We start from the raw sequence: 23,494 nt of genomic DNA, 5'->3' as shown, positions 1-23,494 counted from the left end.
AACCAGGTTGCTCTGATATTTTGTTCTTGTGGCAGCAGTTAGGGACAGAAAAGAGCCATCAGATGACCTCATGTTGCCAGCAAAGGATGGAGTCCCCTCTGTTAATAGCGGCACACCCTGGACTGACAGGGAGCAAGGTCTATCCTGGCACCTTCCATTACCAAAAGGAGTTATTTCTTGTATGAAATATTTGAAGGTGTTTGGATTTGGGTTGGTTGGTACTGGAGTGCTGCCTTCAGTTCTGGAGCCCCTCTTAAAGAGGGCTATGGATGTGCTGCAGTGTGCCCACAGAAGGGCCACGAGGCTGATCAGAGAGCTGGAGCTGCTCTCCTGGGAGGAGAGACTGAGGCAGATGGAGCTGTTCAGTCTGAAGAAGAGGAGGCTCCAAGGTGACCTTATTGTGGCCTTTCAGTATCTGAAGGGGGCCTAGAAGAAAGCTGGGGAGGGACTTCTTTGGATATCAGGCAGAGATAGGACTGGGGGGAATGGAACAAAGCTGGAAATGGGGAGATTCAGACTGGATGTTAGGAAGTTCTTCAGCATGAGGGTGGTGAGAGCCTGCAATGGATTGCCCAGGGAGATGGTGGAAGCCTCATCCTTGGAGGTGTTTAAGGCCAGGCTGGATGAGTCTCTAGCCAGCCTGATCTAGGGTAGGGTGTCCCTGCTCATGGCAGGAGGGTTGGAACTGACTGATCCTTGTGGTCCCTTCCAACCCTGACTGATTCTAAGACTTTAAAGAGGCTGGAGACTTCCTTTAGAAGAGACATCTCAGTGCTGCATTGAAGAGAGTTTGGATTTGAAGATTCCAGGGCCAGCAAGTGCATTTTAGCAACTCTCATAAAGGGATATTGGAGGAGCAGTTCTCTCTCTGCTGATGCTTTGCGGGGGCAGTCTGATTGCTTCCTGTGCTTTGGGGCTTTACAAAAGAGAACCAATAACCAAACATGCCCTACAGTGATACAAACTCACAATGCCTTTTTAGCCCAGGTAGGCTGTCCTTGGCCTTTGAAGGCCTGTGGATTTGCAGCAAAAAGCTGGATTAGGATGCAGAGGATCTGTGCTGGTGGGAGAGGCCAGGAGTGTGGTCTGAATCTCTCCGAGTGGCACGATACAGACTACACAGACTGCAGATGGAATAAGGTTTGGCTGTTAGATGGTTTCTGTGGAATGCAAGGCTTGAGAGCAGGAAGGGAAGAGGTGGTGAAAGTGTAAATAGTTTTATTACTGGTGGGAAAAACCTGCTCCTAGAGCCGGGGAGTTTGTTCCCTTGTTTTTTTTTCAGTCATGTTTGTGACTCCATAGATGGAGCTAGCAAATACCAGAATGGGACTGGGCTGAATTTTAAGTGCTGGTTTGGTCCTTCAGCTGGGAGCTGCTGGTTTCATGCAGATGGAAAATGTGGCCTCACCCAGATGAAACACTGATTTGTTCTGTTGCTTTAGCCAACCTGCGGATTTCCTGCAGCATAGGTAGGAAGATGTCACAGGTCAGCGTGGTTGTTCACAGCCATTTGGAGCTCAATCCTGGTCCTTGCACAGAATGTTCATGGCATTTGAAATATGCTGTTCAAGTTAATTGTTGGCAGCAGGAGCTTTTCTTAAGTACAGGCAGAAGGATTGAGCCAGCTGGTGTTGGCATAGCTCTTGCTAGCTTCAAGCTGCGGAAGAGGCTGCAGGCAGAACTTATTGTTCTCCAAGCCCATCAATTCCCCACATATAGTGACCACTTGAGGTTAATCCCCTGTGCCATGGAGAGTGGAAAACAATGTTCCTAGACTGTTCCTGGCTCCTTAAGTGCTGTTCTGCAACAAGAACAGAATTTCTCTATGTGCCTGAAGATACAGGAAGGCAAAGCTTCCCTGCCCAAGAAAAGCACCAGATGAAGAACTCCTTGGAGCCCTACTGCCGTCTTGGCTCTCCACTACGACCTTCAAGAAGTCAGATGCTGCCCCTAAAATGCTCATCAGCTGTTAAACAGGATTGAAAGCACTCACCCACAAGGAACAAGGGGTGCTTCTATCATGTGCTTGCCATGGATTCAATATGTCAATTTGCATTGTCATTGCAAAGGACAGTTCTTGGCACGCAGGGACCTTATCATGCAGGAGGATAAACTCTCACTGAGATGGATTCATTGCTAAGGCTGCCCTGGCACAGATAGGAAATCTGATCAGATTCCATGCAGGTGACTGGAGCACTGAACAGAAGGCAGCTTTCCAAGCCAGGAAGGTTGGGTTTTTGATTTGTTTGTTGGTTGTTTTTTTTTCTGACACAAGGAAGTAGAAAAAAAGTCATGAAAAATTCAGCCCTGGCAGTCTGTTTCCTGAAGCCTGTCATGGTCACACAGCACCTTACTAAGGCATTGACTTTTATCAACAGGAACTGACCTCTTCATGTGGAGAAATCTGCAAGGCAGATTTTCACAAAGCTGTGGCTGTAGATGTCTTAGAGTTAGTTTGTGGTCTGGTCTTTGGCCTGAACAGCATCTTTGAGTGAAGCAGGGACAAAAACTGTTGGAGTGTTACTTCCAGTGCTTCAGCAAGGAGTGTCTGAAGTGCTCTGCTTTGGTTACTCTTCAGATTGCTCCCAGACCACTGCCACATGCCAGACAGGGCTTGCCTGGGCTGTTGGAGTGGAACAGAACAGAAGGATGGTTCTCCAGGCCTGCTAGCATAGAGGCTGTTGAAAAGAGCTGCACCAGGAGGCAGCTATTTGGGAGGCTGAGAAGGGGGTTTCCAATCAAGTGGCATCAGGATGAGCTGCAGGATTTTCTGTTTGAAGAATGGCTTAGCTGACAGCTGCTTTTTATGTCATGTTTTATCCTTTTCCTCATTCAGTCATGCCAACAAAGGAGCAAGACCCTCCCTCCACCTGCTCTTTCCTCCATTGTTTCAGTGGACTTAAGTGTGTAATGCTGCCTACATTCTTAATGACACTTCAAATCCTACCACCTTAGCTTTGAGCCCACCAATGTCTGGCAGAATTATAGGGACAGACTCGAACATGAAGGTTTGGGACAGACCCAGGCACAAAGTTTTGAGGGCTTCAGAAAGCTACCTCTTCCCTGATTTCTGGAGGCCACAGTAGTGTACCCCCAAAGAGCAGCCAGGCAGACTTACCTCTGGAGCTCATTTCCACCCAAGTCATCGCGAGTGCTGTTAGCCACTCACCTTCACATCTGCTGCAGCTGCCTGCAAAAGCAGAAGCAAAGGTTAGTGACTTCTCTCCTTCATGCCAGTTTTCTCCTCTGTTGAGATCTGTGAAAGAGGAAAAATAGAAGCTGACCTGGGCTTCTTCCTCTGGAGGCAAATATGCTCAGCAGCTAGATTAAACAAACAGATGGAAAGCGCTGACAGAGCTTGTGCAGCTTTAAGGAGCTGTACCAAACAGAGGTGGGGGGGGGGGATGTATTTGCTGTACATGATTATCATATTCTATTTGCTAAACCCACTGATGGGCAAGAAGAAAAGGGGAGTTAAGCCAATTCATTTCTTCAGTGCAGCTGGCAGAGCACCTGGCATCACCAGCACGAAGCTCCCATCAGGCTGTCTCCTCCAGCGAGCTGCTGCTCAGTGCAGCCTGAGCCACCATCTCCAGAAGGAAAGGCAACTCTATGCCAGTGGCTACCAGGAGAGCTGCACACAACTTTGAGGTTTGCTTTGGCATGCTTTAGATTTACACAAGCCTCAGGCTTCCTCTCTGGGTGGAAATGAGTGGGCACAAGAAGGCAGCAGAGCTAAATTAAGCAATGGGTTCCTACTCCAGTGGAAGCTATGCCTGTGCCTGATTCTTTGTTAAATTCTGTTAGTGTCCTTTTCCTTTAGCAAACTGACCTCAGCTTCATCAAACAGATCCTGTTCCTGGGAGGCTGTCATGAGGCATCAGGAAGCTCAGTGCCTAGACTATTTTTAGCCGTGCCAGTTCCGTCCCTCTACCACTCACTGGGATCTTTCTAGGCTGATGTATTATTACTGCTCACCTTTGATGCATCTTCACCTTCAGTCACTGCTCCCAGCCACTGTTTCCAGGAACCTTTTAAACCAAAGCAGAAGGGATCTGCAGCAAGGCACCTTGGTAATGGTGAGTGACTTGGCCCAAAGCTGCTGACTTAACTATCAAAGTAGCTCAGGTTCAGCTAAACCAGGATGTGTTCTCTGGAAGCACTCCTTGGTTTGGCTGTTCTCACATTTTGCTCAGAAGGTTGTGCTAACGTTTAAAGCTCTGCAGCTATTTATCAGGATGGAGATGGAAGCACAAATGCACCCAACAGTTTGTTCAGCATCCTGGGTGAACTCTGTTGTAGAGCAGGGAACCAAAACCATCTCCTTACAACTACAGGTGAAAATTAGAACTACACCTACAGTCACTGGAGGACAGCAATGGCTCACTCATTTGGTCTGTGCTGCTTAAAACCTCTCTATAATGAAGAGAATAAAAGGCACATGCTTGAACTGGAGTCTCCCTCCAGCCTGCTGGGTTTGCTCTTCATGAAGTGGCTGGCAAAAAGGTGATGCATTGTTGGGACCAGTATGTGGCACAAGTGTGGCACAAAGCCAAGCTGAAAGAGCTCTGCAGTGACTAAGACAATTCAGGCTGGGTTCTGCAGTGAGCAAAACAGTAACAGAAAGCAGAGCAGCTGTGCACTTCTTTAATAATTTTCAGGGACAAAAGTCACAGAATCACAGAATTAATCAGGTTGGAAAAGACCTTCAAGAGTCCAGTCTAACACCTTCTAATTAACTAAACCATAGCACTAAATCCAGCCTCTTTTTAAACACCTCCAGGGGTGGGGACTCCACCAGGTCCCCGGGCAGTCCATTCCAATGCCAATCACTCTTGCTGGGAAGAACTTCTTCCTCACATCCAGCCTGAACCTGCCCTGGCACAGTCTGAGACTGTGCCCCTTTGTTCTGTCACTGGATGCTGGAAGAACAGACCAACCCCACCTGGCTACAGCCTCCCTGCAGGCCCTGAGCCTCCTTTTCTCCATGCTGAACACCCCCAGCTCCCTTTGCCTCTCCTCATAGGGCTGTGCCCCAGCCCCCTCACCAGCCTCGGTGCCCTTCTCTGGACACAAAGGGCAAACCTTTGCATGCACTCAGTGCCCACAGACGTGGCCCTGTTGGCACTGGCTGTTATTAGATGAGACTTGGTGCATTTAATGCACCCCTCAAGGGAAATGTGACAATCCCTCTGTGCTGAAATCCTGCTGGGACCCAGGGTCTGTGGAGAGGATGAACGAGATGTGATGCTAATGCATTGAGGGGTGGTTGGTTGTGGGTTCAAGGTGTTTCCTGGTCCTTTGTTACCTGTCTGTATTGCTGGCAGGCCAATTGTAATAAGCTTTATCTCCTCTGGGAGCTGACTGTTGAGGAGGGTGTTGACAGTGTGCAGTGATGGAAACTCTGAGCAGGATGGTCTCTAAACTCGTGCCCATTTCCCTTTGCTTACCAAAATGTCGATGTGCTTTAGCAGTTGGCTTCAGCAAGGGTTTATGTAAGGTATTTGATCCCTGCAGTATCAAGGTGAGCCCAGATGAAGCAAGCCCAGCATGTAGAACATAAACTTCCCTGACATGTCTCCTGTTCTGAAGCACAGTTGGGAAATTAGGAGGTGGTTATTGCGCAGAGAGGACTTTGCCTGTGCCTAATCCCACTTGACACTCCTCTGCCTTCCAGCTGCAACTATACCTGTTGTCCTCTTGCACCAGGGAGAGCAGAGTGAAAGCACTGCATTTACCCTAGGATTTTAACTTAGTTTGTGTGCTTCTGGAGATCAAGAATGCTGTCCCAGCTCCCCTGTTAGTTACCTGCAGGGACACAGCAGTAACAGTAGCATGATCTAACCTTGTGTGCAAGTAACTCCTGTGCTCTTTTATCAGTTGGTGACATTCACTCTTAGATCTGAAAGTCATAGGGATGTGGAGCTATAAATGGTAATCCTTAGCCTCTTGCCCAGGTTCAGACAGCAGCATTAGAGCTGACTGCCACTGCTGAGTTCAGTAGCTGGCTTTGCAGAATGCTGCACCTGGCTGGGCTGCTCAACATCACTGACAACAGACTGAGTGTGTCATTGGCTCTAACACTTTGATGCCAAAAAAGCCCTTTACCTGTATTTGAAGATCTTTTTTTGTTCCCATCCACCCCCCAAAAGATTTAAGTGCAGAAAGATTCGTTGCCTTTCACAGACATCTGACCAGGTAAACATTTCATCTCGTGAAAGTTCTGACGTGGGTGGGTTCACAAGGCCCTTTTTGAGAAGTTTAAACCCCCCCTCAGCAACATCTAACAAAGTTCAGACAGGGAGGAGGAGTGTGCTGAAGGGTGCCATTAGGGGCTGGCCTCTTGGCTGCTCCTCCTAAAGCACTGCTTCAAACAGGCTCTTTATAGCACATTGCACAGCACTTCCAAATCCTCTCCAGTGAAATGAAGGCAGGAGAAGGGTCTTTAATCACAGGCAGGAGTTGCTGCTGAGGCCAGTGATCTAGCTGTCCCTGTAGCCCCAATTCTCATCTGCTGAACGAGCTCCTGCTAGTCAAAACATGAGTTATTTGCAGGCTGGAAGGACCCCACTGAAGCATTTTATTGTTGGTTGTAAAAGTTAAGTGATGTTAAGTACAGCAGGCTGTAAAAATTAGGATCTTATTTCCTAATATGCCTCTCAGTTACAAAATGCAGAGCCTGGGTTGTTTAGATAGCAAGACAATAGGCTTCTGGAAAGCTGTAGGGTGCTGAAATCTCTGTGTTAAGTTAGTTAGGAAACTTAACATTCAGTGGTGTAGTCAACATGCACCAAAACGTTCTGTAAGCACAGCCTCTCTCTGGGAGTCTTGGGCAGGATGGTGCTGCTCATACTGCAGAGTGCTCTCCTCACATCCTGAGCTGGAGCTCATCAACACAGACGACACATTCAAGGAGCCCAAACCTTCAGTAACCTCTGGCTTAAGGAAGAGTCAGTGGAACAGATAACCACTGCTGCTGCTCACAACTTCACCATCAATCCTGGGGGCATATGGAGGTGAGAAAGGAGATCTGAGTTGTATTCTTGCTGGCACACGGTGGGGCAGTGTTCTTGGATTGGATGTGGGGAGCAAAACCTCTTTGAAAGGCCTCCCAGGATTGTGCTGGGAGCTGCAGAGTAATGCTGGCTGTATTACAACCTCTAACCTCTGTTCTCTGTTGGCTTGGCGAGCAGCTAGGCTGAAAGGAACAGAACCTTTGGGGAGTAATCTCTGCACAGCTCCTGAAGTAGAATAGAGCTGACCTGTAAAGGATCCTGGCACTCAAGGCTGAAAGGAGCAGAGCATCTGGGGAATGATCCAGAGATCACAGCTCCTGAAATAGAGTAGAGCTGACCTGTAAAGGATCCTGGCACTCAAGGCTGAAAGGAGCAGAGCATGTGGGGAATGATCCAGAGATCACAGCTCCTGAAATAGAGTAGAGCTGACCTGTAAAGGATCTTGGCCACTCATCTGTTATCTCAACGTTGTCTTCTTTTTCCTGTGCTGTCCTCTAACTAGCTGAGGTGCTGTGGAATTAGCTCCATTTTGCATAGTATAAATATTTAACAGCTCCAGAGCATGTAGTTTAATATTAAACAGACAGTCTTATAAATACTTCAGAATTATAGATCCTGTCACACTGCATGGAAATGGTTTGATAGGATCTAGAAGAAATATTTAGGTTTGACAGGAGAGGAAATGGTGGAGTTAGGAGGAGTCAGACACATTTTTAACTGCTGGCAGAACCCATAAAAACAACACCTCCCCCAAAAAAAAACCTCATGTTGCACAGCTTCTCTTCTTAAAAGGCAACTGGAGGAAGTTTCCTACCCCTCAGGAAACAGCAGAGTAGTTCCCACCCCACTTTCTCTTCGAGGAATGAAAACATTCACAATCTTGAGAAAACACTGCAGAGATAATAGAACAATTCAGGGATCAATGTTTGGTCAGCAGATAGCACCACAGAGGAAGTGACAATCTAGGCAGGCTGGGATTGTCGTTACTAGAAAGGCAAAAGGGACTTCATCTGGGCTTTAGCTGCTCTTGAGCCTTGTTAAGTCCATGCACCACTTCTTGCCATGCAAGAGAAGCTAAGTTTTATTATTAGTGGGTTTGCTTAAAAGAATAGTAAAGTGAGAGCTGCTGCCACCTGTAAGCTGAGCCTCACTGAAACCAGGCTGGGCACAAAGCAGTGGCCACTGTCTCCAGCTGCGTGCTTCAGAAAGAATGAAGGCTGCTGCCTGAACCTGGGGAGTCTTCCAGTTCTCTCTTCTGCCTGTGTGATCTCTGACAGTCACTTCTGTCCCCAGCAGGTTCTCAAAGTCATGTGGGGTCTAATTTCCCATGACATCTTCTAAATGCATTTCAGGATTAGCCCCTCTGGGCCTCTGCTCCCATCTGTAATAGAGAGATAAAGCAGAAGAAGAAAGAAATGTGTTAAAATGCACAGAACAAATCACTCCTATGACCTGGGGACAACAGAAGTACTTATGCAGGACCCCTTAGGAGGCTGGACTATAAGAAGGGAACCTCTGTGTGTGTGTTCAGGTCATCTGTCTGCAGTGCAGGTGGATTCTGTGTGCTGAAGTGATGGCAAAACAAAGTTTTGCTGGGTGTATTCTGTGGAATGAGAATCACAGCGTGAGGGACATCATACACCTCCAAACACCTGCACATCCAGTGCTCTGGGATAGCTGCATGGCATAGCAATTTACTTCCCAGTTCTGTGGGGTCTCTCTCTGATGTGTTCTGATTGTTAGGCAGTTCAGGTTCCATCTTCAGTACAATGCACTGTCCAGCAGGGCAGTCAGGACGGGTAGTGGGTGCAGAGAAGGGCGTCGAGGCTGGGCAGAGCTCTGGCAAACATGACCTGTGAGGAACAGCTGAGGGAGCTGGGCTTGTTTAGTCTGGAGAAGAGGAGGCTGAGAGGGGACCTTATTGCCCTTTACAACTACCTAAAAGGAGATTGTAGTGAGGCTGAAGCTGATCTCCCAAATTACTAATGATAGGACAAGAGGAAATGGCCACAAGTTGCATCAGGGGAGGTTTAGGTTGGATGCTGGAAGTTCTTTACTGAGAGGGTGGTCAGGCACTGGCACAGGCTGCCCAGGGAGGTGGTGGAGTCACCATCCCTGGAGGTGTTTAAAAGGAGAGTGGCTGTGGTGCTTGAGGCTGTGGTCTGGTGATGAAGGTTGGCCTGGCTGATCCTGGTGGTCCTTTCTAACCATACTGATTCACAGTGATTAGATGTTGTGCTGAGGGGTTTGGTTTGGTCAAGGACTTGTCAGTGTGAAACTAAGGATTGGACTGGAGGAGCTTGAAGGTCTTTTCCAATCTAAGCAACTCTGTGTTTCTGTGTAGTTCTACAAGCTTGGGTCAGCTCCTGTATCAGAAGTATTTTGGTTTATAGCCTGGAAAGGCAGAAAAGGCAGAGAGACTTCTATGCATCTTGCAGGTAGGTTTTCTGTGAGGGTTGGTGTGAAGCTGAGAGCTGTAGGCTGCGGATTGGTGGGAGGTTAAGAGCTGTAGGCTGCAGCTACCAGTTTCTGATGCAAGGATTTCTTGGCAGGTGTCCCCTAAGCACTGCTTAATTTTCACCCTGGGCTGTGTCTGTTTGAATCCAGCATCATTCCTTTCCAGCAAAAAAAATAAAGTGTCTTGGGTCAGCCTTGAAGTCTGCTGAAGAGCCAAGGATGAGTTTTAATGACTTAGCGTTTTCCAAAGGGAAATGATGGTTCACTGAGAAGTTCTTACCTGCTAGGAGTTCAGCTGGTGATGGTTTCTGTCATCTTCCCTGCAAAGCTGCCCACAGATTCAGCAAAAAAGTTGTGTTTTGGCACATCAGTGATGGCAAAGTCCTGCTGCAGACCTTTAAGGTATAAAACTCTGCTGTTTCAGGGGATTTGCTGTTGAAAGTTAGCACTGCTCAAGGGTAGGAGAAGACTCCTACTTTGTGACTCAGATTTCTTCTCCTATTGACCAAGCATAGCTAGAGAGCATTTGGGTCAAGGACTCAAATATGGCAGCATCAAGGCAGGTCCTTAGGGGAGACTGCAAGAATCCAGGAGTTCCCCATGAGGTTGGTGAGAACCCAAGACAGAAAGCAAGTTCCAAAGCTTTTAGAGTCTGAGGGTGACTTAGCAGCCAGGCAGAAGCCTGCTGTGCTTAACACTATCTGAGGGGCCTGTCCCAAAGTAAACGTGATTTGGGCAGGCATGAGCAGTGTGGAAGGGTAAGGAGAGGTGATCTGCTGCAGCAGGAGAGCTGTGGATCACAGGATGTTAGGGGTTGGAAGGCACCCAAAGAGATCATCAAATCCAACCCCCCTGCCAGAGCAGGGCTATACAATCTAGCTCAGGGCACACAGGAACACATCCAGATAGGCCTTGAAAGGCTCCAGAGAAGGAGACTCTGCAGCCTCTCTGGGGAGCCTGTTCCAGTGCTCTGGGACCCTTACAGTACAGGAATTCCTCCTTGTGTTGAGCTGGCATGTCCTGTGCTGCAGCTTACACCCACTGCTCCTTGTCCTATCCCAGGGAGCAGTGAGCAGAGCCTGTGTCCCCCCCCCATTCTGACCCCCAGCACTCAGATAGTTACAAGCATTGATTAAATCCCCTCTCAGTCTCCTCCAGACTACAAAGCCCCAGGATGAGGAAGGCTGACCTGCAGCAAGGAGCAGGCTGAAGGGATGAGCTTTGCAGAGCTCTTGCTGCCTTTTCCCTGGTGCCCCGCAGCACCCTCAGCACCAGGAGGTGCAGCACAACAGGCAGTGAGGCGAGCTGCTGCCTGGTGACACTGCAGTCCCCACTGGACTCCATCTATCACTTGGGAGCAGCTGTCTGGAACAGCAGCAGGTCATCAGGAGCTGAAAACTGCGAGACAGCTCCTTTTTTCTTGATTTAATTTTTATCAGCAGTGCCTGTTTACATTGATGCTGTCAGTCTGAAGGACACCGTTCGACAGCCACTGTATCAACAGCCTTGTTACTGGCTTAGGAAAACAATTGCTACGTCTGAATGCCTTTGGGACCTTCCCAAATCCTTGTCAATTAGTGTCAGCAACGTTAATTGGCATGTTCCAGCAACTGGCAGGGTTGCTATCAGACACCACTGTGTGTAAGGGTTTCAGCTTCGTAGCTTTGTGCAGGGCAGCTGTTACTGTCCTAGCCCTTCAGAAGCTGTTAAGCAACAGGGACCTGGATTTAATAGACTGGAACGTTTTTAGGAGCCTGTTCCTTCATTAATTGCACCTCTCACATGTCACTTGTGTTTTCTCTTCATCAGGGTGAATCCACTCGTGATGCCACCAGCCTCTGTCAAAGTCTGAGATGGTGAGTGACCCAAGCCAGCAATTGGTTTCAAGCTCCACACTCCCCTGCCAACCCCTTTCTCTCCTCATAAACTGGAAAGAAGTCAACTTTAGCCAGCCACAGTCTGCACCTTTGCCACCCTCAACCCAAACAGCAGCCAAATCAAGAGGAGGGAAACCAGGGCTCAACCCTTATTGCACTGGGTTGGCTCCAGAAGCCTGCTGCTCCCTTCTCTGAGCAGCTAGGACCAGGCCATCTCTAGTGACTTGGCCAGCAGCAGATGTGACTGAGGCCACAACATAGCCCATAGCTTGTGTTCATAGAACCTGCTGCTGCCCTGTCCTTGCTCCAACATCTGCTCACTATCAAATGACCATTCCTAGCATATTCCAAACTTCCTGTAGGAAAAGGTTTCATGGCAGGGGATGAACTTGCTGGGACTGTCCCTGCTGTAAGCCCTGAGCCAGGGTGACAGAGCTGAGGCTTCAGTAATGTGCCAGAGAGAGTCCCACTCCCACTGCCCTTTTTCTCCCTGCTGTTCATGCTGCTCTTATCACTCCCCAGCAGTCACAGCACCACAGCTCAGAGCTGCAATGATTGATAAACACTTCTCAACATTTTCCTTGTAGCCAAAATTAATTAAAGCTCCCCTTTTTGTTTTTTAAAGATATTTTCTTTCCCATAAATGAAATGCATTGAAAAACTAATCATAAAATCAGAACACACTTAAAAATGGCCTTTTGGGGGGGAAGATTTAATGCAGTCTCTAGCACAGCAGATGGGTTATTGCCACAGAGGGGAGTGGATTCTGGTAGAGGCTGAGGATAGGCTCAGCCTGCCTTGTACACTGCAGTCCCTGGGCTGGGTGTGCACTCACACACCACTATTTATCAGCAGCTTTTAGACAAAGAGGTTTTTAAACAAAGACAGTCCTCCAAAAACCTGGAAGCAAGTATTAGGTGGTGGTGCTGCAACTTGCCTTCTAAAGCACTGAACACTTGGGTGCTGAGCACACCTCAGTTTTTAAACTGTATCACTCCTCTTTTGGCCCAGTTTTAAACAGGTTGAGAGAAACCAGGCCATCGGTGCAGGAGTTTTGCTGTGACCCAGCAGTCCCTCATTTTAATGGTCAGGGGCAATTTCCTGCCTGATGTGGAGCACAGAACCTCTCACAGGAAATCCTGCAGCAAGAGAAGTGGTTATCCTGCCCACTTAAAAGCTGCTGGCTGCTTAGATACACCACAGCATGCTCAAGTGGTATCTCACCAGTTAATAGATGTGCTGATGTTGCTCTTTAAAGCAAGTGTATGCCAGCAGCATGCTGGGAGGGAGCCAGTGTCTGCTTTACCTTGTTAGCAGCAAGACTGATAACTGAGCTCTCCTGTTGGGGCTGTGCCTGCTGGACTGCCTGAGCTGGGCTCTCCAAAGGACAGAGGTTTTGAAGGTGACAGTTTAAGGCAAGAAGCAGTCCCTGGGTTTTTTTTTTCAGTAAAGTGAGGAGGTTAAAAGCAGTCCAGCAAAAGTGAACCTGTTATGTGCTGAGCTGCTCCAACCCACACCACAAGCAGCTGGGCCTACACCACTGACAGAAGATGTGCTCAATGCCCTTTAACACTCCAGCCTAGACCTGCTGCTAGAGCAGACCGTGCCTGGATCACAGTGTGTTTGAGTTGCCTGTTCCAAAAGCCTGCAGTGCATCCCAAAAATGCTGTCTCCATGCTGGTCAAGCTTTGCTGGTCTCCAACAGCAACAAGGCATCTTCTAGCTGGCCTCTGCCACAAAGCTGGGGCACGTCATTCATCAGTCCGTTCCTGTGACTGCCACATTAACCACCTTTCTCTTCCCTGTTTGCAGCTGCCCGTGAAGGAAACTCCTGCTCCCCCCTCACCACACCCATCTCAAGCTCGATGCCCTTCCACACTGGAAACCACTGGAGCTTCAGCTCCATGCTACCCTGGCAGGGTTATCCAGCACCAGATCGATCTCTCCACTCCAGCCTGCGGGGCCAGGCACCGGGAGCTGAGCAGGGCAGCCTGGAACACAAGGACCTCTCGAGCATAAGGACGTTCACAGGTTCCTCTGAGCATCAAAAGCAGCTGTCCCCTGGACCCACAACCTGCCACCTGAGTGAGTGACTGTAGATTGTGAATATGGTTTTAGCTGTAGCCAACAAAGTCCACAATGTTTATAGGGCAACCTAACGTCCTATTGAATGCTGCTGTTCTGTCAGCACTCCCACACCCACAGACTGCACTAAGCTGGGGACCTAACTCTGTACATCACCTTTTCTTTTACCACTGAAGGCTTGATTCAGATGATTATTTTTTATTTAACTATGTTGTAAGATGCTTTATCTCTGCTGAAGGCATTAGATGACAGATATAGAGAGGTATATATTTAGATGAGCAGGTGTCTTATTTAAAGATTGAAAAGCTGGAGCTGCCTGTGCAACCACAGCAGACATCACAACGTCCACAACTCTCCTCCTCTCACTGCCCTGTTCTCAGGCTCTGCAAGGGCACCACAGGAAGACTTCCAGTGATGACTGACTCGTCACCTGAGGCTGAGCAAAGGGGCAGAGGAGAGAGTTTCACTGCACTGGGTATGCTGGTGGTTGCTACAGGAAGGCCCAGGACTTTGGACAGGAATAGCTAGGGGCTCTAGAGTTTGCTCAACATGCCAAATTCAGCCTTGCCCAAGAGGTTTTATAGATACCAAAATCCAGCTGGCTTAACTGCTTTACCTAGGGCCTGGTAGTGCAATACTGCTGTGCCAGTGACATCAGGCTTTGTTTACATGCATATCACACGTGTTGTCAGTGCTGATTCTCTGCTGTAGCTATGTCCTTTGGAGCAATGCTTAGGCTTAATGCACACTCCCATACTGCTCCTGCCAGAGTGTCCGTTGGTCCCTTCATGATGATGCATTTGAGATCTTTACTATAGAAGGCCAGTGCCTGAACTGTGTTAGTCCTAAAGGCAGAAGCTCATGTCCATAAAGTCAGGGTCTTGTTTCCTGCACTTGGCCTCCACAAGCCAAATTTACACTGTGCCAGATTGATGCAGCAGCAGTGTGGGGCAAGCATAGGCTCTGCAGGAGTCAGGTCTGCAGGCAAAGGGCAGTGGTTCAGTGACCCCCTAGACCCTTTCTTCTGCTGTCTCCCAGTTTAGACACTCCCCTCCAGGTTACACACATCTTGAGTCAGTGAATGCACCTCAGTCTTGTGCTTAACAAGAGGCTGCAGCTGGACTGCAAGGATGACATCAGCAAAGGAAACCATTGAAAGGCTTGAGTTAGAAGGGATCTTAAAGATCATCTAGTTTCAACCCTCCTGCATGGGCAAGAGGAACACCTCCCACTAGACCAGGTTGCTCACAGCTTCATCCAGCCTGGCCTTACACACTTCCAGGGGTGTGTCCACAACTTCTCTGGGCAACCTGTTCCAGCATCTCACCACCCTCACAGTAAAAAACTTCTTGCTAATGTCCAGTCTAGATCTACCTTGCTCTAGTATCAAACATTTGCCCCTTGTCCTATCACCATAGGCCCTTATAAATAGTCCCTTTCCATCTTTCCTGTAGCTCTCTTTAAGTACTGGAAGGCTGTTAAAGGTCCCCCTGGAGCCTTGTCTTCTCCATGCCAAACCAGCTGTGTGGAAGCTGGATGTCCTGACTGTGACCCAGGTGTGCTCACAGACACAGCAAGGTACTGTTAGTAAATCTGGGCTTTATCTCCTACTCACCTCCAGGACGTGCTGGGACCTAGAGCACAGCATAGCAGCAGTGACGGTCAGGAATTCCAGGTAGCAACAAACTGCTCACCAGAGAACCAATCTCTGCCCGGGCAGAGGGGTTCTGAAGGTGACTCCTTTACCCATGTCAGCCTTTCCTCCTCATCAGACTCCACAGGACTCTTCTGCAAAGGCTGCTCTGTCACCTAAAAGTACATTAACAATAGCTTTAAGACTTGGCTAAACAACTGCAGCCAGAACCTTTCCTCAAGTGCCAGGGCACCCTCTGGAGAACAGCAAGAAGCAGGTGCTAGAAATAATAAAGCAAAGCAAATCCCAGACAATGCTTCATTTCCCAGCTCCTGCCACTAGCTCTAGGAGGAGAAATACTGCCTCTCTAATCCAGAAGCCAAACACTTAACTTGGCTTTCAAGGCACATGAATTTCTGATTCCTGTTAAGAAATTCTTTGCTAAGCTGTTTAAAAAAAGAGAGAAACCAAAAGCAACCCAAGAGTCATTTCATCTGAGAGACCACAGAAGATTAGCCACGTTTGCTAGACTGCTGCTCTGAGAGGCTCTCTCTGTTGTACTATTTACTGTTTTTGTCAGCAAAACAAAGTGAAGGTGAGAGATTAGGGCTGCTCCTTAAACTTAATTCTCAGAAGTCAACAAGGAAAAGGCAACCTAAGTGTGGTGTAATTTCACTTGTTCTTGTTAGTGAGGAGCCCCAGTCCCTGTTAGGGAAGCACAGAGCTGTTGCCAGGAGGCCAGCTTTGTCTTCTCTGCAGAGGAAGGAAATTGTTGTGGCTTCTTCTTTCTTCATAATGTGAGGAAGCAAAGAAAGGACTGAAAAGCAAGTCCTACCTGCAGCAGTTCCACACTGTGGGATCCCAGAGTCCCTGCTCCCACACCTTCTAGGCTGAGAGAGGGAAGCCAAAGCAGCAGCTATGACAGCTCAGAGGAGATGAACGGAATGGAAACTCCATCCTTGCACCTCCTGCAGATGCTGCTGCCCCTTATGCACAGAGATGACTCAGACCTGAGGGGCCAGAAGCTGAGAGGCTGCCTTTCTTGTGGAATGTTTCTTGGAGAAGAATTGTTCAGTTGGTGCTTCTGTAAAGCTTCTTGGTCTATTAGAGAGAAGCCAGCTCACCTAGATGAAGGGTATACAGAGGGAGGCCATGAAGGTACATCAAGTCTGGACTGGAAACATGCATTGTAGACAGAAACTGAACTTCTCTTGCCACTTAAACCCCTTCCCTGGATTCTAACACACTTGTTGCCTGTCTCAGGACATCAGCCCATTCCTGCCAGTGTGTGGCTTGGGGAAAGTCCCTGCCTAGCCTCAACCACTTTATGTGCAAAGCTGAGATTGTCACTGCAGAGATGCTCTGTCCTTTTTAGTGAAGAAAGGCTGCTAATAGGAAAAGAGAATTCGTTTTTAATAAATATCCACCTACTTTAGTGTCCATCACACCCAATGAAGCAAGGTTCCAGCCTGTCACTTAAGTGGTTGTTCAGGTCACTGAGGTTATGTTTGTGGTTCTAAGCTGCCACAGGAACTTAAATAGTCTGACTAAGGACAGAAACACCTTTAGAGCCAAGGAGCTCTTGCACACAAAATCACTTCACATGAATGTCTGTAAACTGGAGCACACAAACAGGAGCCCCTGCATGAAGGGGGAAGATGCTACCAAAAGGCAGCAGGCACCACATCACATCCAAGCACACACACATCTCCTCAGGACAGGAGCCAAGCAAGGACAAAGGGCTCCAGATTATGGGCTGGTGCTGCTGTGTCTTGCTTCTGCTCCTCAGAACCTACTGCCTCATCCTGGTCCTCAGGGCTGCAGCTGAGCCTTCCCCAGTGCTCTGCTCCTCTTCCCCACTCCAGGGCTGACCATCTCTGGCAAGCAAGGCACAGCTCCTTCCAATCTCCCTGCACTTGCTGGGACCGAAATTACCCTTGCTGTGATCACCAGGGTGTCCAGAGCTACCAGGGAGGGTCCAGGATGTCCCCCTTCTACTCCCCTTCATTAACTCCCTCCACAGCATTTGCACCATGCACCCACTACAGAAACAATTAGAGGAAGAGAGGGAACAGGAACAGCACAGAGAGGCAAGAAAAAGACCCAAAAAACAACAAGCTGCCAACCCAAGGACCTCTAAGGCCTCCTACTGCCTTCACTCACAGAGCTAGATCTGGGTGAGCCCAAGAGCCTCTCCCCTTTTATAGACTAGCTGCAAGAGAACCTCAGGGTGACTACACCCTAGAGGTGAGTGGCTGTACCCTGGCAAGCAGAGCTCCTCTCTGCAGCCTCCATCCTAATTGTTTTCTTCTCCATTTGCTTTGCCCTTTGGTAAACCAGCACTTACAATCACTTTTACTGTGTGATGTACAGGAGTATTAAGTGTATTTTCTTGTTATACAAGGGAGGAGTATAAAATAGTTTTCTGATTTCTTTCAGAAGCAAATGACTATTTTATTTTTTAAGAGCAATTGATTGTGAATCTCAGAGTATTAAAAAAGATAAATAAGCCAAATATATACCTTTATGTAAATTAAGAAATAAAAGTATTTAAAACATACCTCCTGCCTCCTTCACTTGTGTCACCTCTTGAGTCTTGCTCTGGCTGCACTGGTTCCTGGGACAAGGCTGCTCCAGCAGCTCCACAGCTCCTGCCAGGAACACTTTGATGCAGATGACCATGGAGCAACCTGGACATGAGCCTGTTTGGAGCTCACCTGAAAAGTAACAAACACCATGAGCAGGGAAAGGCAGGAGGAGCAGAGGAGTGGTGGGTGACAGGGGGGAAAAGGCATGGGTGGTGGGTGACAGAGGGGAAAGGCATGGGTGGTGGGCACAAGGGCAGGGTCATGCTCCATCCCCTGGTACAGCCCTCACTGCACAGCAATGGTGCAGGCCAGAGCTAAAAGGCAGGGCTGATCTGACTGAAAACACACCAGGTAAACTGGTAGCAGGTATGGGTCAAGTGCTTGGGAAGATGGGCAGGAAGCAGGCCAGCAAATTAACCCCCAAGTGGTCAAGGCTGCTCTTCTCCAAGGATCCTGCACCAGCCATGCCTGCCAGCTTCACAGGAGGCTGGCAGCTCATGGGCAAAAGGGGAAGTGAAGGGGCTGGTTCTACTGCCTCAGGAGTGCTGCAGCCCATCTGTTCTGCAGTGGTAGCACAGCCAAGGTGTGTTTGAGTCTCTGCTTACCAGCTGTGGGGGAGCTCTCTCCTGCAGTGCCCTGCAGCAGCTTTTCCTTCAGCACAGTGCACGTGTCCAGGCCAGGACAGCCCTGCAAAGGATTTGTCACTTAAACAATCAACCCTAATCGCCTTTAGGCAGCACATCTCAGGGCTTTCAGCTCCTCTATCAAGCCATTTACACAGTATGATGAAGCATAATGTTGTAAATGCTGATGTTCCAGCAGCTAAGCTCAGATGCTCAGCAGCTTTAGCATCCATCAGCCAGCAACAGCCAACAGGAGTGCACTGCTCACACCAGGTTTGGGCATGGGCATACAGAGGCATGTGTGCCTGCACACACCCTCTCACTCTTGCAGCCCCTCCAGCCTTCCCTTTTCAAAGACGCCTCCCCCCAACCAGTGGTGTTTCTGTAGAGCTCTACCAAGGCCATCTGAATCACAGAAACCATCAGGTTGGAAAAGACCCCCAGGCTCACCAAGGCCAACCAAGAACCCTGCTCTACAAGGTTCACCCTAAACCACGTCCCCAAGCACCACATCCAAAGAACCTTCAAACACATCCATGGTCCACCACCTCCCTGAGCAGCCCATTCCAATGCCTGACCACTCCTGCTGGGAAAAAAAATACCTAATCTCCAGTCTAAACCTACCCAGTGGCAGCTTGAGGCCATTCCCTCTTGTTCTATCACAGATCACCTGTGAGAAGAGACCAGCACCAACCTCTCCACAACCTCCTTTCAGGTAGCTGTAGAGAGCCATGAGGTCACCTGCATGGTGGCCTTGTTTCCACTCCTGATCAGCTCCAAGACACTGCAGCCACCTCTGAGTGCCCCTGGCCAAGCAAAGCTGTGGATGCCACATTGTATAGTACTTCACAAATAAAACCCTAAGGTTTCAGCAGTTGCAAAAGTGCTTGAGAGGACACAATGTTTACTCACCCAGCAGTCCACTCAGCCTCCACTGCCCCTACACTGGATGCCCAACAGATGCCACTCAGGAGGAGATTCCAGTGGCCAGGCTTTCCCCTGCCAAGAAGAGCCATGATGGGAACCTGTGTGTAGGCACCAGGGGAAGAGGTACCCTGTGGCTGGACAGCCCAGGACCCCCTGTCAAAGCACAGCACATCTGTCAGGGAGGTCACTACCCCAAGCCAAACCAGCACCAAGCAACAGGGAGCATCCTGCCCCTCCTAGCAGATGCTGCTGGCCTGCTGCTGCTCAGTGGACTGGCTGCTTTCTAGTCTCACAGCACAAAGCAGAACAGGCCAAACCATCTTAGCACCCCACTCTGAGCCAATTCCTGTAAGCTCAGGGCTTCTCATTACAAGGAACCTCTCCTTTCAGAAACAGCAGAGAAATGCTGCCACGAAGCCCTGCTTCCACTGTGATGTGGGCAGACAGCAGGGTCTCCTTTGCATGGGAAAGGGAGAGAAAAAGAACACCACAACTCACCATTCTACACACTGGGCTTGCAGTGAAGTGCTTCTGAAGACAGCAAGGCATGGCATGTGGCTTTCAGGTGACTCCAGGTGCCTGTTGAAGGCCATGAGTCTGGGACAGCTGGCAATAAGCTTGGGACTCGTGTCTTGGCTGCAAAAGCACCTCAGGAAACAAAGAGTAAGCTGGCTGTGCTGTGGCACACTGCAAAGCAAAAGCTGCTGCTGCTACTTTTCCCTCTGCTGCTGAGCAGTCTCAGCTACTGTATTTGTCACTTAGCAGTGATGCCCCAAAACATAGTGGCCACAAGTGCCCCATCAGCACCAGTGCACTGCTGTGTGACACTTCCCACCCCACAGGAAGGCATTGCAGGGCTTCTCCTGCATCACCAAGACCCCTCCACTGAAGAATGGCTAATTCCCCACTAGCCTCCTAAGCCAGGTGGCTGAGCTGCCCTTTGCCTTGACCCCTGCAGGGCCTCCTGCCATAGCACAGGTGTGAAAGTCACAGACTGATCAAGATTGATCTCAGCTGCAAGGTGGAGATTAAGAGGGAAGACAGAGACCTGAATGTGGCTGCAGCAGCACAGGCTTAGCTTGGGACAGGCAGAATTTGACTCCCTTTGCACATTTTACTGCCCAGCTTCACCTGCCTGCCACACACAGCACCACTCCCCTGCACAGACCCAGCCTTGATGCCCTCCCCAAATCCTCCACTGGCAAACTCAACACGAACTTTCCTGCAGCCATAGCAGTGGAGAGTCTTAGAGCACCTTGGGACACAATCATGGCTGCAGTTAAAACACTCCACAGCCCTCACACAAGAAGCAGGCAGCAGACTGAGAAAGGCAGCTCACAGCCCTGCTCCTCCCAGCACTTCACCTGCCTGGGACAAAGATCAGCCTCCAGCATCATGCCTGAAGAGAGGCCTCCCTGGAGCTCACTCCCCCAGGGTCTGCAGCTATTTTCTTGCATTCAGAAGAACCTTGAGCTCTTACCACTGCCCAGGATAGCTGAACAGAGGCTTCATTAAAATCAAAGCATGCTCTAACCCCTAAAGCCCCAGCGACAGACAGGACATGAAATCAAGTCAAATGAAGCCTCTGCAATTGTTAAAAGGCACAAATAAGTGCTGGTGAAACAGGATTGGACTTGGTGGATTAGTGACTGCTTTCTAGAAACAGCACCAAAGCCAGCCTGAAGTCAGGCAATTTAACTGGCCAAGGAGCTGTTGCCAAAGCACAACTCACCCAGTGCCTCACACCTCTCCTGCCCCCCTTCCCCTTGACCACTCTGCAAGTGCTGGAGATCAAACACACAGAGGCAAAGCAGCTGCCACCACGGCAGGGCAAAGAGGTCAGTCACTCTCTCCAGCTTGGCAGGTGACAGCTGGCACTACCCTGTCACCACCCCTCTGCCAGGAACAAGGGCTGGCATGTCTTTGGCCTCATGCTTTGACTCCTGCTCTTTTCCCAAAAGGATGGTGACAAACTGATCCAAGTGAACTCTTAACCTCTCTTGGCCTGGCAGATACCCTGGAGCTGCTCAGCTTACCCTCCACAGCCTCACTTCACACTCACCCAGCATCAGTGGCCACAGCAGGAGTGTGGCAGCTCGGGGTGCTGGGCAGATGCTCTCTGCAGAGAGGTGAAGGTTCTCCTCCCCTTTGCTGCCTGCATTCAGCTCTCTCATCCAGCTGGCTCCAGCGAGCTCTTAAGTCAAAACCTGCTCTTTAAACCAGTTATGTGTTGGCAGCAGCAAGCTACAAAGAGTAGCTACAGAGAACGATGCCCACCCCTAGCCAAAGCACTGGCCCTGCCATGTGCAGAGGAAGAGAGCTTCAGCCTGCTGTGGTGGCTCTGCTGAGAGCATGTGAAAGGCTCTTACTGCAGCACTGCTTTTTCACCACAACCTTTTGCTGTCCCACAGCTTGGCTGTGACTCCATCTCTGAGCCTGCAAGCGAAGGAGAGCTCAGCTGGTCCTTTAGTCAACTCAGCGTGGGCAGAAACCACAGCAGCTAAAGGGAGAAACACTCATGGACAAGCTTTCACCCCAAAAGGCTCACAGGGGCAGGAACTCTTGCTGTACCTGCTTTGCCCATCACCTGCCAGGCCCAGAAGCAGGCTGGTGTTCCCACAGCATGAGGTGGCACCATCCAAACTGGAGAGCCTGGTGCAGAATGGCTCTGGCACTGTCCCAGCCTGCTCAAGCCCCTGCTGGCTTGAATACCAGGCTCAGCTCCCACCACACAGCCAACCTGCTGTCCTGCTGCACATCCACAGAGGCAGCCCATGGAGCTCCAGCACTGCCTTCCCCCTCCCAGCACACCTACATAGCTGCATGCTCACCTTGCTTCCCATCCACACCCTGTCTGCTCTTTCTCCTGAAGCTCTGCAGGGGCAGTGGTACAAGCTCCCAGGATGTCCTGAAAGAAGAAAAGAAATCCTGGGGGCAGGCACTGTTCAGATTTGAACCCCCTGGTGCTCTTCAGAGCCTCTCTGGATCATTAAACACGGCCAGCCCTGGCCTGCTGGCCCCTGCTACGCTGCCTCTGCATAATACATGAGAAGTCAGCGCTCAGGAGACAGCTGGAAGGGCTTAGCTGGGGTTGAGGTTTTAACTAGGCAATGAACCAGCTTTCAGCATTAAATGGCAGAGGCAGGACAGCATCCCCAGTGCCAACAGCCTCCTTTGAAGCAGAGGCACCCTCTTCCTTGGAGACAAGACTGGCAATAACAATGATCAATCCCTTCTGGCTGGGAACAAAGACCTGCAGCTCTTCTGCAGGCTGCAGCAGCAGCTACTGCACTTGAGACCTTGCAATGACCTTCAGGCCTGGAAGAAAAGGTCCAGCAGGATGAGGCTCCAGATCACTTAGGCAAGTGTGGGAGCATCAGAGAGATGCAGGGAGCATTTACTTCACAAAGTGTTGATCTGTGCTGCCCTGGTCACACACCTGCAGCCTAAGCCTCCATCCTGCTGGGGGTCCAGGGGATTCTGCAGACCCTTCTAGGGCTGGAGGCCAACGGTTAGCAAGTGTGGGCAGCAGAACTTCCCTCCACACACTAAGGGACCTTGCAGAGCTCACCTCCTGCCCCAGTCTGCACCACTACCTGAAGGGCACCTGACTTGCAGAGTCCAGCTCCAGTCCAGCTCCTCCCCATCAGGACACACAAGGGCTGCATCCTCCAAGACGACAGAGTGCTCCTCAGTGCTGCCTCCTTGAGTGCCAGGGGAACCAGCTGCAAAGGCAGAGCGAAAGGCAGGGAAAGGAAGGACATTCTCTGCTGAACACTGCAGCAGGTGGGCACCAGGAACTCCAGCCCTCTCCTGCTGCTAAGAGGATGCAGAGCAGCCCCTGCAGGGTCACTGCTGTGCCAAGGCCATGGGCAGAGGCCTGCATGCAGCCCCTGGGCTGCAGCTGGACGTGTTGGCAGTGCTGCCAGCAGCTGTCTCCCAGGGAGTTTTACGCCATTTGAGAACAGGATCATTGCAGAGGCAGATGAACAGCCATGAGCACACACAGCCCTTTGCAGCTCTTCTCTCAGTCCTTCCAACAGCAACATGACATTTACAGTGCCCTTATCAGTGGCTGGTGGCACAGACCCACCTGCGAGACAGCAGGAACAGCCCTGCCCCAGGGCCCTTCACTCTGCCAGCAGCTCCTGATTCTGACAGGAGCCAGCATCAAACCTCCTGTGCAGGGGAAAGGGGAGAACTTGGGCCTTCATGGGGACTGTTTCCTCAGATGCTGGGAGAGCAGTCAGGCCAATACACATCTTTTGGCCTCCTGGAGCAAGATGGC

At 49.9% G+C, this 23,494-nt stretch overlaps 1 protein-coding gene and 2 long non-coding RNA genes across 8 annotated transcripts in view; 1 reads left to right on the top strand and 2 right to left on the bottom strand.

Moving 5' to 3' along the window:
• The window catches only part of SPNS2 (SPNS lysolipid transporter 2, sphingosine-1-phosphate), a 230,792-nt gene extending 216,678 nt beyond the window's left edge, over positions 1-14,114 (top strand). For 2 of the 6 annotated variants that reach the window (XR_010307421.1, XM_064166682.1), the window contains 2 exons: positions 11,283-11,329; positions 13,163-14,114. Coding sequence is in view for 5 of the 6 variants with exons in the window: in XM_064166682.1 (XP_064022752.1) it covers positions 11,283-11,325 (43 nt within the window). In the remaining variant the exon portion in view is untranslated. Of the gene's footprint in view, positions 1-3,501; positions 3,652-3,850; positions 4,064-11,282; positions 11,330-13,162 lie in introns of those variants that run through there. The other 4 variants (XM_064166684.1, XM_064166678.1, XM_064166679.1 and 1 more) reach the window with 3 other exon arrangements.
• On the bottom strand, positions 8,071-10,397 carry LOC135187711 (uncharacterized). The gene is made up of 2 exons (XR_010307423.1): positions 9,754-10,397; positions 8,071-8,397 (listed from the first exon to the last, which is right to left on the bottom strand). It is a non-coding gene; the product is annotated as an uncharacterized LOC135187711 (long non-coding RNA).
• Positions 14,115-14,744: 630 nt separating the features above from the next.
• On the bottom strand, positions 14,745-17,780 carry LOC135187710 (uncharacterized). The gene is made up of 3 exons (XR_010307422.1): positions 17,630-17,780; positions 15,904-16,192; positions 14,745-15,244 (listed from the first exon to the last, which is right to left on the bottom strand). It is a non-coding gene; the product is annotated as an uncharacterized LOC135187710 (long non-coding RNA).
• Positions 17,781-23,494: the final 5,714 nt, after the last annotated feature.

Source organism: Pogoniulus pusillus, chromosome 27 (assembly GCF_015220805.1).
Source record: "Pogoniulus pusillus isolate bPogPus1 chromosome 27, bPogPus1.pri, whole genome shotgun sequence".
NCBI classification, from domain to species: domain Eukaryota; kingdom Metazoa; phylum Chordata; class Aves; order Piciformes; family Lybiidae; genus Pogoniulus; species Pogoniulus pusillus.
Note: the sequence above shows the minus strand (reverse complement) of the source record. Positions and strands in the feature narration are given on the sequence as shown.